This window comes from Danio aesculapii, chromosome 21, assembly GCF_903798145.1.
Source record: "Danio aesculapii chromosome 21, fDanAes4.1, whole genome shotgun sequence".
Classification (NCBI taxonomy): domain Eukaryota; kingdom Metazoa; phylum Chordata; class Actinopteri; order Cypriniformes; family Danionidae; genus Danio; species Danio aesculapii.
The window spans coordinates 41,609,012-41,629,011 of NC_079455.1; the positions used below are offsets into that span (position 1 = coordinate 41,609,012).

General features: G+C 35.8%; 1 protein-coding gene across 6 annotated transcripts in view; it reads right to left on the minus strand.

Moving 5' to 3' along the window:
• Positions 1-20,000, minus strand: part of rapgef1b (Rap guanine nucleotide exchange factor (GEF) 1b) — a 115,357-nt gene that overhangs the window by 22,398 nt on the left and 72,959 nt on the right. For 3 of the 6 annotated variants that reach the window (XM_056446191.1, XM_056446189.1, XM_056446194.1), the window contains 5 exons: positions 16,646-16,766; positions 14,305-14,491; positions 11,351-11,815; positions 7,814-8,040; positions 3,340-3,510 (listed from right to left, as the gene is read on the minus strand). In XM_056446191.1, coding sequence (XP_056302166.1) covers positions 3,340-3,510; positions 7,814-8,040; positions 11,351-11,815; positions 14,305-14,491; positions 16,646-16,766 — 1,171 coding nt within the window. The remainder of the gene's footprint in view (positions 1-3,339; positions 3,511-7,813; positions 8,041-11,350; positions 11,816-14,304; positions 14,492-16,645; positions 16,767-20,000) is intronic. The other 3 variants (XM_056446190.1, XM_056446193.1, XM_056446192.1) reach the window with 3 other exon arrangements.

Below are 20,000 nucleotides of genomic sequence, written 5' to 3' on the forward strand. Positions count from 1 at the left end.
AGCCAGTGTGATTCCAGTGCAGTTTAAATACACTTCTCTATTAGTCAATATGAATGCATTGTTCTGTGTATTGTTCATTTCAGCTGTAATCATCCAGTGCCTCTAGATTACGCTTATTTGACCAAAATTAAACATGATCATGCCTTGATTTTTAATGATTTCATTAGGACAGTAAGGTCTGACTTTGCTTAGACATAAGTCTCGTCACTGAACAGAAATAATGTCCAGTATAGAATATATCATCATGCTGCAGTGGAAATAGAATGAATATTGTGTCTGACTCCATCATGAGCTTGGAGGACTGCATCCATACATCTCTGCAATGACTCCAATCACTTATTAATAAAGTCATCTGGAATGGCAAAGAAAGCGTTCTTGCAGGACTCCCAGAGGGATCAGGATTATTTGGATTCATCTTCAATGCCCCCTCCATCATCTTACCCCAGACATGCTCAATAATGTTCATGTCTGGTGACTGGGCTGGCCAATCCTGGAGCACCTTGACCTTCTTTGCTTTCAGGAACTCCTTTATAAACTGAAACACACATGAGTCCACAAAGTAGCGCAAATGGATTTTATAGGACTTTTAATTTGCCAGTAACCTGGGTTAAGCGCTTCCTGTGAACTGTATGCAATTGCAAAATCACCGCGTTTAAGGTCTGTTTTCTTTAAAAATCAGCGATCTACATTGGCTGAGTGATATCTGATATAAAGTGGGTCTCAGATTGTACAAGAAGCACTGCATTAAATTACATTTCCCCCCCCCGCCACGTCTTTGTAATATGAGCATTTATTTTACCCCAGTATATTCAAGGGAGCTTCTGCGTTAGCCTGCCGATTCTGACAGGCGCGTATGAGTAAACGGCGTTTTGTCTTGTTTTACGCTTGAGAAACTAAACGAATGCAAGTCTATTTAACTGATTGTATTTTAATTACATTACAACATCGATTTTGTAAAAGGAATCGTATTTAATGGAAAAAAAATCACAATAACCGGTCACCGGAGGTTTATCAGTATGGGAACAACACTAGCTCGGCATATACCCTATTACAGTTGCGCTGGTCTGAAAATAGCAACAAATCATGCCAAACATGTCTTGCGCCTTATAGCACCAGGTGTATGATAGGGCCCTAGATGTTAGTGAAATCAAACACAAGCAATAAAAGCATATGTATGAAGGACAGACTCAAAACTTATTTTTAAGGCTACATGAAGATTAAACTCTAAGCCTTAAACCCTGATAAAGAGATAAATCAAGATTAAAATCAGCTTTTAGACTTACACTTTAATTCAGCTTCGGTTCTGGTTTCAAAAACGACTCGTTAAAACCCAACAGGACACACACACGCACACCAACACACACACAGACTTATATATGCACATATGCGCAGACACACACCATAAATAACCTTTAAGTCACATGCGAACAGCTGTTTAATAAGCACCCCAAGGAGCCATAAGAAAAATGATGACAAAAACAGATGTGTGTCCAAACCACACAGAAGATGACCAGAACACACTGAACACAGATGACCTGCGAGTTAAACTACAAGAAACATAATAGGCATAAAATCCTGTTCTGTATTTATGCAAAATGCTCAATACATCTAATCTGTATGTAAATGTATCAAATAAATAAAACATATTTATTAAAGGAAAATAAATCCCATTTGAGATATTTAAGATATACAGTTGAATATATGTGGACTACAGTTCTTTCTGATTCTGATATGTGGTGTACAAATAATGCACTTATGCTAATATTATATAAACCAGTTAAAAATGAAATAAATAATCATTAAAAATAATAACAATTCTAAATATAATACTATTATGAATATAAATTATCATAATAATTATTGTTGTTATAATGATTATTGTAATCACCAATAATAATAATAACCATAATAATTATTCTTATTCATATATAATTACGACTTAATAATATCAATTATAAATATAAATTACATAATGGAAACAATAATACATTTAAATACGATTAACAAAAATTATTTATAACAAAAATGTGAATAATAAAAATTATATTAAACAATTATACAACAGCAATATTATAATAAGTGTTATTATTAAAATTATCATAAATATTAATAATTGTAATCAAAAATATTATTGTTGTTATTAATAATAACAATAATAAATACAAATATTATAAATAATTAAAACAATTATAAATAATAATAATGATCATAATAATAGTATTTATCATCTATAATAATTAAAATAACATTATATTATAATCATCAATATTATTAACAACAACAACATAACAATAATTATTATTGTTTAATTATGACCGTTAATTATATCAATTATTAATAATAACAATAATAAATACAAATATTATAAATAATTAAAACAATTATAAATAATAATAATAATCATAATAATAGTATTTATCATCTATAAAAATTAAAATAACATTTATATTATAATCATCAATATTATTAATAACAACAACAACATAATAATTATTATTGTTTAATTATGACCGTTAATAATATCAATTATAAATAGAAGTTATATAAATAAAGAAAACAGCTATAAATACAAACAATAATAATTATTAAATACATAATAATAATAATAATAATAATTTTATTAAATAATTATATAATAGCAATATTATAGTAAGTGTTATTATTAATAATATCATCAATAACAACAAGAAATATAAATATTATAAATAATTAAACAATTTTAAATAATAATAACAATCATAATAATTGTATTTATTATTATTATTATTATTATTACTATTAATAACAATAATATGAATAATAGTAATTGTTATATTATAACAATGTCAATAAAAAGTATCAATATTAACATTATCATCATCAAAAATAATAACAATAACAATATTTAAAATTATAATGATCAATAATAATAATAACAACAACAACAACAACGATTATTATATAATTATTGCTGTTAATATAAATTATAAGTTTTTAAATTTTTAAAACAAAAATACAAATAATAATAATAATAATAATCATTAAATGATAATAACAATATTAATTTAAATTAATTATCATCAAAAATGACATCATAATAAAATATCATCATTACAATAAAATAATAATATTACTCAATTAATAATAATAACAACAATAAACTTAAATAATATAAATAATGAAAACAATAATAATAATAATAATAATAATTATTATTATTATTATTTAATAATATTAATTATTAAATAATAATTACAATATCAATAATAAGTATCAATATTATTATTATCATCATCAATAATAATAATTTAAATTAATATTATCTATGCACCCTACACACAACATCAGCAGGACACTCACCAAAGGAGTGGTCAAAGAGGCGTGGCCACAGAGGAAGGAGCTAGACACTGATAGGCTGAGACCAAGAGCAGGCTCCGCCTCCTCCGGAAGGCCAGCAGGAGGAGGGAGAGTTGAAAAAGAAGAAGAAGAGAATGAAGGAGGGGGAGAAGTAGTAGTAGTAGTGCAGGAGGCCTGGAGCACAACAGGGAAACAGAAGAGAAAGAAGACAGACAGAGGAAAGAAGAACAGATCACAGTGAGTTAGAGGAAAAAAGCAGCAGCTAGAATAAGTAGAAGTAGAAAAAGTAAAGGCAACATGAGAGTCTACAGACAACCTTTTCCTATATACATGAAGGTTATTAAGGTAATTAAATCTAAAGCCATAAAATGAAATCCATTTTTGTTACACTAGGACAATGACCCAAAGCACACCGCCAAAATATCAATGGAGTGGCTTCACAACAACTCGGTGAATGCCTTTGAGTGGCCCAGCCAGAGCTCAGACCTAAATCCTATTGAACATCTCTGGAGAGATCTGAAAATGGCTGTACACCATCGCTTCCCATCTAACCTGATAGAGCTTGAGAGGTACTGCAAAGAGGAATGGGCAAAAATTCCCAAAGACAGGTGTGCCAAGCTTGTGGCATCATATTCAAAAAGACTTGAGGCTGTAGAATTCTGAGGAAAAATAAATGAATTTAATCCATTTTGTAAAAAGGCTGTAACATAAAAAAATGTGGAAAAAGTGAAGCGATATGAATACTTTCGGGTTACACTGTTTTATACTAGAACTGACCAATTTACTGTAGTAAAAACAGATGTTTATTACAGCATTTATTACAGTTTACAATAGTTAGTAACACAGTATGATGGAGCATTCATTAACAAAAAGTTTTAAGTCAAAGGAAGAGATGGAGATGCTTGTCCATGCCTTCATCTCGTCTTGATTGGATTATTGAAATGTTCTGTTCACTGGTCTGTACAAATCCTCTATGGAGCGATTGCAGGTTGTGCAGAATGCAGCGGCGAGGCTTTTAACTAACACCAGTAGAAGGCCACATATTACACCTGTGCTTAAGGCACTTCACTGGCTTCCTATCAGTTTTAGAGTACATTTTAAGATTCTGGTCATTACATATAGAGCTCTGCATGGTCAAGCACCCCTGTATATTCAAGATCTTTTAAGCAGTCACTCTTGTAGCCGGTCTCTGAGGTCTTCTGGCAAAAACCTTTTAACCATTCCCAGAACTCGTCTTAAGACTAAAGGTGCTTTCTGTGTGGTGGCCCCACAGTTCTGGAACTCTCTCCCGATAGCACTGAGAACTCTGAGATCAGTTGAACTTTTTTAAAAGCATTTAAAGGCGCACCTTTTTGGTCAAGCTTTTAATAATCAGTATTAGTGTTTCTGTATTTGGATTTTTAATTAGTTTTAATATGTTTTAACATGCCTTCTTTTATTGTCATGTGTTCTTTTACTTGTTATTGTAAAGCACTTCTGTGACTTAATGTCTGGGAAAGGTGCTATATAAATAAACCTTTACTTATTTACTGTAACATATGCAGTATAATACACTTGACTATGGTATGGTTAAAAAACTGTAGTATTCTCTCTAAATTACTGTAGTATTTTTCCATGTGGGAGATAGTAAGGCTAAATGTGACTAAAATAAAACAGAAAGGAACAAAAATAACCAAACATTATCTATACATATACATACAATAGGAACGGAAAGCTTTCAGACCCCCTTACATTTTACACAATTTTACAGTTCACAATGCATGTCAGAGCAAAAGAATCATGAGGTCAAATGAACTTGCCTGAAGAGCTCAGAGACAGAATTGTGGCAAGACACAGATCTGGCAGAGGTTACAAAAACATTTATGCTGTACTTAAGGTTCCTTAGAGCACAGTGGCCTCCATAACCTTTAAATGGAAGATGTTTGGAACGACCAGAACCCCTCCTAGAGCTATTGGGGGAGAAGAGCCTTGGTGAGAGCGGTAAAAGAAGAACCCAAAAATCACTGTGGCTGAGCTCCAGAAATGCAGTTGGGAGAAAGTCAACCATCACTGCAGCTCTCCACCAGTCTGGGCTTTATAGCAGAGTGGCCCGACACATGAAGCCTGCATGGAGCTTGCTAAAAAAACACCTGAAGGACTCCAGGATGGTGAGAAATAAGGTCTGATGAGACCAAGATAGGTTTTTGCCCTTAATTCTAAGCGGTATATGTGGAGAAAACCTGCTCATCACCTGTCCCATACAGTCCCAACAGTGAAGCATGGTGGAGGCAGCATCATGCTGTGGAGGTGTTTTTCAGCTGCAGGGACAGGACGATTGGTTGCAATTGAGGGAAAGATGAATGTGGCCAAGTACAGGGATATCCTGGACGAAAACCTTCTCCGACCGGTCCCAAGGTTTACCTTCCAACAAGACAATGACCCTAAGCACACAGCTAAAATAAAAGAGCGGCTTTACAACTTCGAGACTGTTCTTGAATGGCCCAGCCACAGCCCTGACCTAAACCCAATTGAGCATCTCTGGAGAGACCTAAAAATGGCTGTCCACCAACGTTTACCATTCAACCTGACAGAATTGGAGAGGATCTGCAAGGAGGAATGGCAGAGGATCCCCAAATCCAGGTGTGAAAAACTTGTTGCATCTTTTCCAAACAGACTCATGGCTGTATTAGATTGAAAGGGTGCTTCTACTAAATACTGAGCAAAGGGTCTGAATACTTAGGACCATGTGATATTTCAGTGAGGATGGGACAATAACCGTTTTCAAGGTATACCGCGGTTTGGAAAAGTCAAGGTTTAAAAACCGCCAAAATGTTCTGCTATACCGTTTCTAAGGTATGTGTAAGATTTTTTATTTACTTTTTCTTTTCAGCTTTTTAGGAAAACAGTATCGCCAGCAGAAAAAGAAATATCCAAAGATCTTATTTTAAATTGTAAAGAAATCTGTGTTTTTGAAACTAATAAACAGAGCAGCCTGACATGTTTACTGCTCAAAAATATTTAGAATGTTTCTCAAAATAAAATATATTGTGTTTAAAAATTTTTGTTTTACTCACTGAAAATTCCGCTGAAATATGCTGTTGTGGGTCTTAAATACTTTTAAACAGGTCATAATTTTCACTAATTGTCCATGTAACGCTACAGCCAATCAGTACAACCAACAAACGCATATAAAAAAAACGTTCAACAAAATTAACATTTATTAACGATTTAGCAATATGGTTTAATTGTCTTCCTTACATCCTTACAATAACATTTGTTTAAAAGTTCTCCATGTTTTCATGTTTTTATGCATACATTTATGCTATGCTACATTGCATTTGTGAAAAATATTCTGTTTTGGTTTGATTTTCAGAAGACTTTTAGATTAGCATCTCATTATGAGTGTCGATTAAATAAATGACACCAAAAAATTAGTTTTGTTTTATAAAGCATTTTAACAATCTAGAAGTTAAAGGTGTAGTTACCCTCAAAATAAATATTAACCTTCATATAGACCTCAGAATTCTGAAGATCATTTATTGAACATTAGGAACATTTAAAAATTTTTTTTATTTATTTTGTGCATCAATTTTGTTTATTATAGCTTTTAAAACTTGCCTTTTATGAAGAGGTTCTGCTAATAAAATATGAATAGTAACTATAGTTTGCTTGTTTTGACACATTATTTAAAATATGAGGCGAAGAAATAACTGAGTTTTAATTTTAATTGGGCTAATAAAAAAATTCCACTGGTTATTTCAGAAAATGATTAGCGTTTTGCCCTGTGATAGTCTTAAATTTCATTGATAATTGTCTTAAAAAGGTCTTAAAAGTCTTAAATTTGCCGTGATAAAACCTGCAGAAACCCTGTTTTTACCCAGACATTTAAAAAGAATATATTTTAGAGCAGTAATCACAATACCGTGAAACTGTGATATTTTTATCAAAGGTTATCAAACCGTCAGTATCGTATAACAGCCGTGCCTAGATTTCAGTTCTTCTTTTTGAATAAATCTGCAAAAATGTCAACAGTTCTGTGATGTACATTAATGAGGAAAAATAAATTACAAATATATTTAAAAATATGTGTAGCAGTGTAAATTCTTCAATATATTTAGGAAAACCTTTAAGAAAAAAGTGAATTTTCATGTTGCTTTTAAACACCAAATCACCAAAGAGAAAACATGAACAACCAGAGAAGAAAACTGCATGAGCTACTTGACATTTGTACCACCTGTGATGTCTAATTCCCTAAATGTACATCTAAAAATTACATTTAAATCATCAAAATAATGATAATGAGTGAGGAGTCTTAAAGAGATGCTGCTGGGGCACTCTTTCGGACATTTTCCACTTGACTTTACATTGACCTAGACAGAGCCACCAAAGCTGCCCCATGTACAGCCTAATCTAATCTAAAGTACCTGAGTTTGACCTCTAAGCTTTAAGAGCGTGACCTTTGACCTGATAACATGCGTTTGATGTGATCATAACTCACCAGTTGTCGGAGTTTGGGAGGCAGCGCAGGCGGCGGGACGCGCTCGTGCGGATCTGCAGCTGAAGCGGGAATGGAGTCGGAGCTGCTGTATGAGTCGTTGAGGCCGTAAACCTCCTGAAAGCGCTTGTTCCTGCGCTGCTCGTAAATACTCTCGCTCTGAGGCAGCTGGTAGAAGACGGACGGCTGCGGCTCGGAGTAATCCTCCACAAACTGCATGTACTGCAGGACTACACAGAGAAAACGATTGAAGTCAGGATTACATTTGTATTACTTTATATGTTTTTCCCAACTCCTGATTAACGGAGAGACAAATTTTCCAACACATTTCTAAACATAACAGTTTTAAGGTGGTGCTGCCCTCTCTATTCTGCCGCCCAAGGCAGCCGCCAGGTCGCGTCTATGGTGTCCGCGACACTTCCCTCACCACCCGTGTCCTCAGCAGTTATATCCGCTGGGGGGAGGGGGGTGGGTGCCGCGGATATAACTGAGGACGCGGGTGGTGACGGAGGGGTCGCGGACGTCGCCCTCTCTGTTCTGCCGCTCTATGGACGCGCCGGCCCTGTGGTTGTGTCTTCTGAGGTGGAGGGTAATGTGTATGTGTCTGTGTGAAAAGAGCAGGTAGACTGTGACTGGCTAGGAGATCTCCTCGCCAGTTCTTGATGTTTTTACTCAATAAAATAGTTAGTCGTCTGTATTTTCAAGTCCATCGTCTGTATTTACATTCACCCACTGGCAGCCAAAATCCACGCCTTACACTATGAAACGTGTGTGCACTGTGACTACTTTTATATTGTTGATTAGCTGCTGGGCATTTCACTCTGTCTCGCGCTGAAGGCTGTCACTGTCGACTAATCGCAGCAGGCTGTCATCGGTCCAATCAGCGCAGATTAGCTTCGCGCTGAGGAGGGGTTTGGGAACAAATGAATCGCTGAACGATTCATATGGGAGTCGCTGGGATAATTAGGTCAAAATAAATGCAGATTATAAGACCATGACAGTGTTTTTGACCTTGCATGCATATTAGACTGTTGTTGGAGACCCTTACAACCTAAATATGACCCTATTTCATGTATAATAGGGTCTTTTTAAGGTAATATATAACATTGGTTTATTCTGTAGACTATACAAAAAACTATTTGCTTAAGGCGGCTAATAATATTGACCTTAATTTATTATTTTTTCATTAAAATGCTCGTAGAATAGAAATGATTTGGTTCACAATAAAACAAAAGACAGAACAGATCTGGAGCCCGTTTTCTATACATACAAGGAGACATCTATATCTCTTTTTTTTTTTGTTTCTCTGTATAACATACCTGTCAACATTGGGATGTGAAAATAAGGGAAATGCCCACCATAATAAGGGATTCCCCTGACCCCCTCTCCTCCTTTAAAAAAATCCCCAAATTACTAAATATGTTAATTTGGAGCTGTTTCATTGTAAATAAACAGTTAAATGGTCAGTGATAGGTTTTATTATTATTATTTACAAAAGAATAAATAAATAATATACATTAGCAGCGAATAAATTAGCGAACAGTTCAGCTTATTAAAATTAATATGCTATTATAATGAAATAGAATCAAGCTATCAAATCTCATTAGCCTTTTCTTCACTGGATAACTTACACATTCTGATTAAAGAGCAGCGAATGAATCTCTTATTTATTTAGATTATTTTCATTTGATTACATTAAATAACAGGTGTCACTTTAAAAATGCACACATCTAACGTTATAATGAAAGCTTTCGATTGCTTTCCAAACTTTTTATGCTCATTTAGGACAAAATTAGTCTTAAAAAAACCCTCCAAGATCGACATCTTTAGATATTATTAATATTATTAATGATGTGTACATATCTGTTCAAACACACACCCAAAACCCAAACTATCACTCCGCTTCAAATCGCGTGTACAGAATCCGTTTGGGAAACAGCGTCTATTAATCACTATGATGAAGCGCGTCAGCTGACAGTCACGCACTGCTATATGACTGTTTTGAGGATTGCATATGAAGGGGAGACGGCACCTGTAATAAAAAGGAAAGGGAATCCGGCCGTTTTTATATTTATTTCAAAGTGTTTTCATGCCTAAACAAAGCAAAAGCACAGAACAGACTCACATTTAAGAGCAAGGGGCGGCCCCTGGTGGTACGGTGGTATGGGTTGTGTTTAGGGAGGCTCGGCTCTTTAATGTTCATAGCCACCCTTCAGTGAATGACTGAAAATACTGGAGAAATACGGGAAAATATTTTTACGGGATGATAGCGGGATAGAACTGTAAAATACGGGAGAATCCCAGGAAAAACAGGAGGGTTGACAGGTATGCTGTATAAATCTTATTCATGCTATCTTATGCATGTATGTTTCTGTGCATATATGTGATATTTTACCTTATTATTTTTATACTTATTTAGTGTACAGTTAAGTTCTCCTGATCTTTTCTTGTTTGGTGAATTGTATCGGTGCATGTTTTTTATGGTATGTTATGTATATCTATTAATAATAATAATAATAACTAGGAAAATAAAGTTCGGAGACAAGCTTTAAGGCGTCTTGAGAAAGCCTCGTCTGAAAGTTTGAAGTCGCTTAAAGTTTAAATAATTGAAGTAGTTTTTGAGAAGCTTGAAACCACATACATATTGGTTAACAGGTTTCTAGAATGGATTGGCATGTTTCTTGCTAGGCTGTTGTCAGGGGCTTGTCAGGGGGTTCTGAGTGGTTGCTAAGTGGTTGCTAGAGTGTTCTGAGTGGTTGCTAGGCGGTTGCTAAGCTAGTGTGTTTTGACTGGTTGTTAAGGCATTGCCAGGCAGTTGCTAAGGTGTTCTGAGTAGCTGCTAGGTGGTTGCTAAGGTGTTGCTAGGTGGTTGCTAAGGTGTTGATGGGTGTTTCGAGTTGTTGCTAAAGCATTGCTAGGACGTTTTATATGGTTGCTAAAATATTGATAGGGTGTTGTTAGGAGTGGTTGCTAGGCGGTTGCTAAGGTGTTGCTAGGCGGTTGCTAAGGTGTTCTAGGTCGTTGCTAAGATGTTGCAAGGGTGTTCTGAGGGGTTGTTAGGTGGTTGCTAAGGTGTTGCTAGGTGGTTGCTAGGTCATTGCTAAGGTATTGCTAGGGTGTTCTGAGTGGCTGCTAGGTGGTTGCTAATGAGTTGATAGGTGGTTTCTAAGTAATTGCTAGGTGGCTGCTAAGGTGTTGCTAGGCAGTTGCTAAGGTGTAGCTAGGTGGTTGCTATATGGTTGCTAGGGTGTTCTGAGTGGTTGCTAGGCGGTTGCTAAGGCGTTGCTATGTGGTATCTAAGGCATTGATTGCTAAGGTGTTGCTAGGCGGTTGTTAAGGTTACTAAGGTGTTGCCAAGTGGTTGCTAGAGTGTTCTGAGTAGTTGCTAAGGAATTGCTAGGGTATTTTATGTGGTTGCTAAGATGTTGCTAGGGTGTTCTGAGTGGTTACTAAGGCATTACTAAGTGGTTGCTAAGGTGTTTCTAGGTGGTTTCTAAGGTGTTGCTAGGTGGCCAGGTATGATTGCCATTTTTCTCTTACTCTGTTTGCCCTTTTTCTCCGGCAGCGGTGGTGGACTGTCAGCGTCTGTATATTGTAAAACACCGTCTCCGTTGACCTGCGGCGACCCCGGCGTAACCAATGGAAATGGCGGCGTGGGCTGCTCCTCCTCTGATAGGTTATCGTAGTGTGACGGGAGGCGCTCGTACAGAGGATACGCCGATATGATTGGTGCAGAGCGGCGCTTCTTCTGTGGGAGAGCAGGAGGAAGCACAATATTGGCCTGTCCAGGTGTGAGGGATGGATTCCAGTAGTCTAGGGATGCCTGATTGGTTACTGGAGCGCTGAAGCGTGGGCGGGCAGGGATGTGGGCGGGGCTTAGAGACTGAGACTCAGTGTTGCACTCTGGGAGAGGGCTCAGACTGCCGCCGGTGTTGGTGGGAAACGGCAGCGGTTCAGAGACGGACAGATCCTGATTTAAGAAGTCATAATCTGGATCGTATCCTTCTGCAAAAAAAAAGAAAGGAGTTAATCCTGATAAGTTATTGATGGTAAGTTAATCTATTTATTAATTAAGACAGTGGATGAATAATAGAGTGTTTAAAGTAACAATAAACAACAGGAAAATAACAAAAAAGCAGCTCTGAGAGAAAGAGAGTGTTCATATATTGGTTTAATATCACTTTCACCTTTTTACTTTATTATTTTATTTAAATAACTTTTTTTATAGCGAAAACATGCATGATATGAATTATATATAATATATCAATATATTATATCAAATGTTCCATGCGATATTACAGATATGTCCAGTTCTTGAATCTGATTGGCTGATAGCCATGGGATATTAAAGTAATATCAGCACTCATACAGCCTCTTCACCCTCGTGTATCACTCCGCCCACACGAGTGGCAAGCAGAGTACTACAGTTTGACAAATATAGCAGCTGTTGGACAACATAATGTACTTTTGACGCCTTTTTAGGCGAGAATGTAGTTGTTTAAATTGCAGCTATGCAGTTTATTTATAAGGATAGTGCCTATTTTAAAATATCCATAATTTCAGAGATTCAGCACACTCGCGGCCATCAGCCTATCATACTGAGCAGAGCAAAGACGGTTGATGTTCTGCCACAAGATGGCGACAGAGACCACATAAGAAGCCCTTAGAGGAGAAAAACAGCATTTTTTCAGCGTATGTTTCAAATTACAGCTGAACATATCCTTATTAAACAGGTAAGTGACATTCTAAGTCGATCTCTCTCTTTTATATGTTGTAGTGCTGTATTTATACTATAGTAATCTGGTAGTGTTTGCTTTGCTTTGGCTTTTTCGGGGTTAACTATTGTGTTCCCCTGATTGCAACAGAGAAATACTGGGAAATCTCTGTAGACTGATGGCATTTCACGCCTGTTCAACCTTATAATCTTAAAATGTGAGCAAAATCAAGTGTTTTGTCATAATTTTAGACATTACGCAAGAGAATCGCTCTAACACTAGCTCTAAAGTGATGTTTGGGAAGTAGCAACGGTTTCTGCTGTTCTGACGTCAGCATCAGATGTGAATGACCGGTGGAAGAACGTAGTTCCTCTTAGATAAGGTTTTTTTTATTGCTGCGTTTACACCAGGCGTGGAAGAAGCATCAAGCACGAGTGATTTACATGTTAAGTCAATGCAAAGACGCGAACAGACATCCTGTGGCACGATACGCACGAATGAGGTGGCGCAAGTTGAGCGTTTAACGCGATTGACAAGGACATTCGCGCCGTGTTAACCAATCAGGAGCTTGCTCTTGTGGAGGCGTGATTATGACGTAGCGCTTGTTGTTGGTGTCCCAGGGGAAAATCCTCCTGCCGACACCGACAACAGTTCATCAATCTGGGCTCGGCTCAGTCAGAAGCACCGCTGAAAGCTTCCATCATCCAGGTACAGTTTCTGGAGGAGTTTATAAGCTTACAGAGCTGCTGCACCTCTGAAAGGATCTACTGGACTCAGAAACAGCTCCAAACAAATCGACGCTGTGTTTCAGCCTTTATAAAGCACATAAACACAGCTATTCTCTCAATAAAAGCCATGTTAGCCATTTAGCAACGAAGCTAGAGTCACCGGGCAGACAGAAGCCCGCTTCTATTGTGAAGTGAATTTGAAGCGAATTAAGTGGATTTGACGTGTGAACTCGAAACGTCTGGTGTGAACACAGCATTAGACTCTCCGTATTTAATTTTCTTTTTATATATATGATTATGCCGTCGAACTGTTGTATAAACGCAATATCACACGAGTAGCAGTGCGATATAGTTCTATATTGTCACTGGGGGTACAATAAGGCACTCAGCCTGCCTCGAGCAAATGCACGCCTCCCACCAGAGCCGATATACAGCCATATCTCACCGCTATTCATGTGATATTGCTCACTTAATTTGCATATTCGCAATGTGTGTGTGTGCGTTTTTTTTAATATAGACTCTTCTGATTTTAAAATCAATAAAAAACTACTAATGATTCTCGCATACTTGGATCTGATTGGACAACACTTGAGTACATCACATCCAGTTGCATGTGGTCTAGTCGCAGAAGCTCAAATAATTTAACGTATCTACAGCTCAAATAAGATCCAAATGTTCAACATACAGAGATAATCGGAGCTCAACATAGTTCCCAGACTACCCTCCATTGGAAATGAATGACTTCCAGTCCGGTCGTGTGCAGTGGAAAGGCGGCTTAAGGTGCAAGTCATTTATTATATAAGAAAAAAGCCCCACAATGGCTTCTCCTACCTCAAAAAAAAAAAAAATTTCTGTCTGATATTTGCCGCCAGTTTATCAGGAAGTGACTATTTTGTCCTGTTTGACTCATTAGATGAAAATGCTGCTTTATTTCATGCAGTATAACACTTTAATTAGCATCTTTGTTTGAAACATGGCTAGTGACATTACTGAAGAAACTCAATCAGGTGACAGAAATGAGAAAACACACTCTGAATCAGTGTGTGTGTACCGAGTGTTTCACAGCTGGTGTTGCGAGAGCACTGTCCGCTGTCTCGCTCCAGAGACGAAAGCTGCTCATCAGATTTGCTGAGTTTTCCCATGCTGTTACAGGGAGAAAGACGAGGAGACTCTCCATCATACGACTGACTGCCGCCAGAGAAACGCCTCTGGAGGAGATCCACATCAAACTCCTGCTGCTGGAGCACAGACAACACACACTTTACACACACACCACAATCCAGACCTGCACAACTATTTCAATGTGTAGTTTTAGAAATTACTTGTCAATAAAATGTCTTGAAAAAACACCTGTATAACATAAAAACTGTAATACTAAAGCAGTCTTAAATGCAGAAATACATCAATAGAGCAAATTATTATTAAATACAGTTGAAGTCAAAATTATTGGCCCCATTTGAATTTTTTATTCTCTTTTAAATATTTCCCAAATGATGTTTAACAGAGCAAGGAAATTTTCACAGTATGTCTGATAATATTTTTTCTTCTGGAGAAAGTCTTATTTGTTTTATTTCGGCTAGAATAAAAGCGTTTTTTAATATTTTAAAAACCGTTTTAAGGTCAAAAGTATTAGCCCCTTGAAAACTATTTGTTTTCGATAGTCTACAGCAGTGTTTCCCAACCCTGTTCCTGAAGGCACACCAACAGTCCACATTTTCAACCTCTCCCTAATCAAACACACCTGAATCATCTTATCATAACATCAGAAGAGACTCCAAAACCTGAAGTTAATGGGTCAGATAACGGAGACATCCAAAATATGTACTGTTGGTGTGCCTCCAGGAACAGGGTTGGGAAACACTGGTCTACAGAACAAACCATCGTTACCCTAACCTGCCTAATTAATCTAATAAACCTAGTTAAGCCTTTAAATGTCACTTTAAGCTGTATAAAAGTGTCTTGATAAATATCTATTAAAATATTATTTACTGTCATCATGGCAAAGATAAAATAAATCAGTTATTAGAAATGAGTTATTAAAACGTATGTATTATGAATATAGTAATAACATTATAATATAATATTATGAAATTGGGGAAAAAATAAACAGAGGGGCTAATAATTAAGGGGGTTAATAATTCTGACCTCAACTGTATATATTATATTATTATACATTATTCTAAAATATCATAAAGTAAATTTATTTATTTTTTATCATTTAAATAATGTTTTATTTAAATGTAAATATATATTTTTTTAATTTGAAATAAATAATGAATAAATAATTTAATAAAGTGGTTGTTTTCGTCAATAAATTAATGATGATTAATCAGTGAAAGTCACAGTAGATGTACAATTATTAAAAAGCCAATTTAAAACAAGTATTTCTGTATTATTATTTTACATTTGTTTAATATTTTTATATAATTATGTAAGTGTTTATTTAAATTAACAAGTTCTTTTCATATTTTGATTTTATTTTTATTCAGTATACAGTGGTCGCTCGTTTTTCGCGGGAGTTACGTTCTAAAAATAACCCTTAAAGGTGAAATCTGGAAGTAGTCAGCTTTATTTTTCATAATTATAATAGATGTTTTAAGGCTGTAAAATCCCTCACTACACACTTTATACACTTTTCTCAGACAGGCATAAATATATACAGTTGAAATCAGAATTATTAGCCCGCCTTTGATTTTTTTCTTTTCTTTTTTAAATATTTCCCAAATGATGTTTAACAGAGCAAGAAAATTTTCACAGTATGTCTGATAATATTTTTTCTTCTTGAGAAAGTTTTATTTGTTTTATTTCAGCTAGAATAAAAGCAGTTTAAAATTTTTTAAAGCCATTTTAAGGTCAATATTATTAGCCCCTTTAAGCAATTTTTTTTTCAATAGTCTACAGAACAAACCATCACTATACAATAACTTGCCTAATTACCCTAACCTGCCTAGTTAACCTAATTAACCTAGTTAAGCCTTTAAATGTCACTTTAAGCTGTATAGAAGTGTCTTGAAGAATATCTAGTCAAATATTATTTACTGTCATCATGGCAAAGATATAATAAATCAGTTATTAGAAATGAGTTATTAACACTATTATGATTAGAAATATGTTAAAGAAATCTTCACTCAGTTAAACAGAAATTGGGGAAAAAATAAACAGGAGGCTAATAATTCTGACTTCAACTGTAGTTAACTATTTATGTGATGTGGGTAAATGCTGTGATTCAATCCAGCTACCTCGCAAGTATATTTCAAACCTGTGGGAAGCACCGAAACATTTCAGAAAAAGAGGTAAAAACATTGGTATTTTCCAGATAGCAATACAGTTATTATATTAGTTTCAATGTGAAAATGCAAAGACTTATTTAGATTTCGAATGTGTTGTTGTACCTGTCTGAGGGCTCCAGGAGGCAGGCTGAGACTACACGGACCCCGGCTCATCGGGGCCACCACTGCCACACGAGTGGGTGACGGGGCCGACTGGCGCTTCTTCGGAGGCAGAGCCGGTGGACTAGGGCACAATATGCAGATTTATGCAAATGAGCTCACCAGTATGATACAAACAGTGTAACAAGGTCAAAGGAAACGAGCACAGACGGTCTGTTAGTGAGGGTCCAGAATGAAGTTTAATTGAACACACACAGAGACACACAGAAAAGCAGCAGAGCCAATATTGGGTTTCCCTGACCCCCCTTTACACTTCAATGAAACGGTAACCATGGAAACATTAGAATAAACTAATGAGGGAGGGATCAAAGCAGGATGCGCCTCTAGGAACTAAATACTGAAGGAATGTGTTCCGTTTGGAATATTTTCGTCTCATAATCTGGAGCGGTTTTTAAATATATAGCAGTGCTTCCCACACATAGACTTTACTTGGGTGGGCCGCCCAGGTATATTAATGGCCGTCCAAGTATATTTAGTGACACATTATTTTTTTAACTGTTATTAACATCCTCAATTTACTGTTATTAACATCCTAACATTGGTCTACGCACAATAACTAAACATCCGGGATCGTTTAAGTGGTGGAAAATCTTCGTTTTCGCATTTCGTTCTGTGTGCGCGAGACCTGCTGCTTCATTTGCACGTCTTTTATGCGATAATTCAGTTTAGAGCATAAACTTAATTAGCCTTTTTGGATGGAAACATAGCTACAGACAGTCTCACGTGCCCTGCAGACCCACAGAGGTGGTCTTTTTAGGACTTAAAAAATTCGCTAAATGTCCGAGATTCAACTTTTGCTTTCGCTTTCTAAAGCTCGTATGTGCTTTTGCTTTTCTTTTTTACTTAAGCCTACTTTTGCTTGGCATCGCAGCTGACTGTGCGTGCAGTCGTGAGAGCGAGAGAAACATTAAATAATACATTCTTTTTTTTCTAAACGACTCAGAAAAACTTTATTATATACTCGAAGAGGAAAAAATGACTGTTCTAAACTGGCTGCAAAATATACAGTTGAAGTCAGAATTATTAGCCCCCCCTGAATTATTAGCCCCCTGTTTATTTTTTTTTACCAATTTCTGTAGATCTTTTCAACACATTTCTAAACATAATAGTTTTAATAACTCATTTCTAATAACTGATTTATTTAATCTTTGCCATGATGACAGTAAATAATATTAGACTAGATATTTTTCAAGACACTTCTATACAGCTTAAAGTGACAGTTAAAGGCTTAACTAGGTTAATTAGGTTAACAAGGCAAGTTAAGGTAATTAGGCAAGTTATTGTATAACGATGGTTTGTTCTGTAGACTATTGAGAAAAATATATAGCTTAAAGGAGCTAATAATATTGATCTTAAAAAGGTTCATAAAAAATTAAAAACTGCTTTTATTCGAGCTGAAATATATCAAATGAGACTTTCTCCAGTAGAAACAATATTATCTGACAATGTGAAAATTTCCTTGCTCTGTTAAACATCATTTGGGAATTTTTTTTAAAAAGATAAAAGGAAAATCAAAGGGGGGCTAATAATTCTGACTTCAACTGTGTGTGTACCATTAGTAATGGTTAATCAACGCATTTGCCTTATTTAAAATAATCTACAGGTTTTAATCTTGTAATTATGATCATTTTTAAAGATATTGTCTAGTTTTATTCCATTTTCTATCAATTATATCTCGTTTGCTGATTAATTTGATGATGCTTATATATCTATTTTGTATACATATCCAAAATGCTTTGACATTCAAGTTTGCTTTGAACTTGAAAGAGAGAGAGAAGCAGATTTGACCTGTCAGTGGGTGCACATTGCTCCTGAATAGTCTTTTTTTTTACTTTAAACTATTAAAAAGAAACAGTGTATAACAGTCAAAATAAATACAGTTATTGTAAAAAATTTAATTATGTCTTGTTTGTTGCATATAGTTAACTATTTATGTGATTTGGGTAAATGGTGTGTTTCAATTCAGCAACCACCGCAAGTATATATCAAACTTGTGGGAAGCACTGATATACAGTTGAAGTCAGAATTATTAGCCCCCCTGTTTGTTTTTTACCCTCAATTTCTGTTTAACGGAGACAAGATTTTAACACATTTTTAAACAATAGTTTAATAACTCATCTCTAATAACTGATTTATTTTCTCTTTGTCATGATGACAGTAAATAATATTTGACTAGATATTTTCCAAGACACTTCTATACAGTTTAAAGTGACAGTTAAAGGCTTAACTAGGTTAATTAGGTTATAAAATAAAATTAAATGGGGGGCGAATAATTCTGATTATTAGTTTTTTCATGTCATTTTATAGTTCAAAATATTAACTCAGATTGCTATATGTGATTTCTTTAGAATATCCTTTGTCAGAGGTCTCAAACTTCTGGTCCGCAGCCTATTTACAGCCCCTCGTATCTCCGGTCCACAACTGACATCAAAAACATAACGAGATTCGGCCCCCCAAAACATGTTTTTGAATCACTATCATTGTTGTGCTGTCGCATATAGTCACTTGTGGTTTTGACCCCCATCCTATTGGACGTTTAAAGTACTTCACTATATTATACTGTATTTCAGTTTTACTTCCATTTTTTCTTAGTGTGTGGTCGAGAGTAATGCACATGCAGATTATTTCTGGGGCTGATTTAAACGTTGAAATAAATGTCAGAAAGTGCTCTATTTTTACTAAAACTCTATTTTTGTAAATATTCAAGGGTCATTTGATTATTAGTTTTACACTACTTGTATATTGTTGAACAAACACTTCTTCATGGCTTACACGTTATGCTGATGGTGTAACAAACATGCTAATAATCGATTCAAATGGTCTCATTTAATAGATTTTCCTCATATCTGTATTGAGATTTCTGATTCAGAAGAAATTTCTGATTTCATGAGACTGATTCCTGTGACGCTCCAGAGACAGACGAGTCTTCGCTGAGGCCAGCTTCCAGCCTCCGCCAGCTTCCAGCCTCCGCCACTGAGACTGCAGCTCTGCACAAGACGTTTGGCCAGCGGAGAAATTAAAATGATCGTGCCCAACTGAGCCTGGCTTCTCTCAAGGTTTTTTTTCTTCACTTCCGCCTTTAGTGAAGTTTTTTTTCCCTCTCCGCTGTCGCCACTGGCTTGCATGGTTCGGGATCTATAGAGCTGCGCATCGTTGGATTTGCTCTTCAGTATTTGGACTCTCAGTAGTGATTATTAAACCACACTGAACTGAGCTAAACTGAACTGAACTTAAACACTACAAACTGAACTACACTGTTCCTATTTACTGTGACCTTTTATGTGAAGCTGCTTTGACA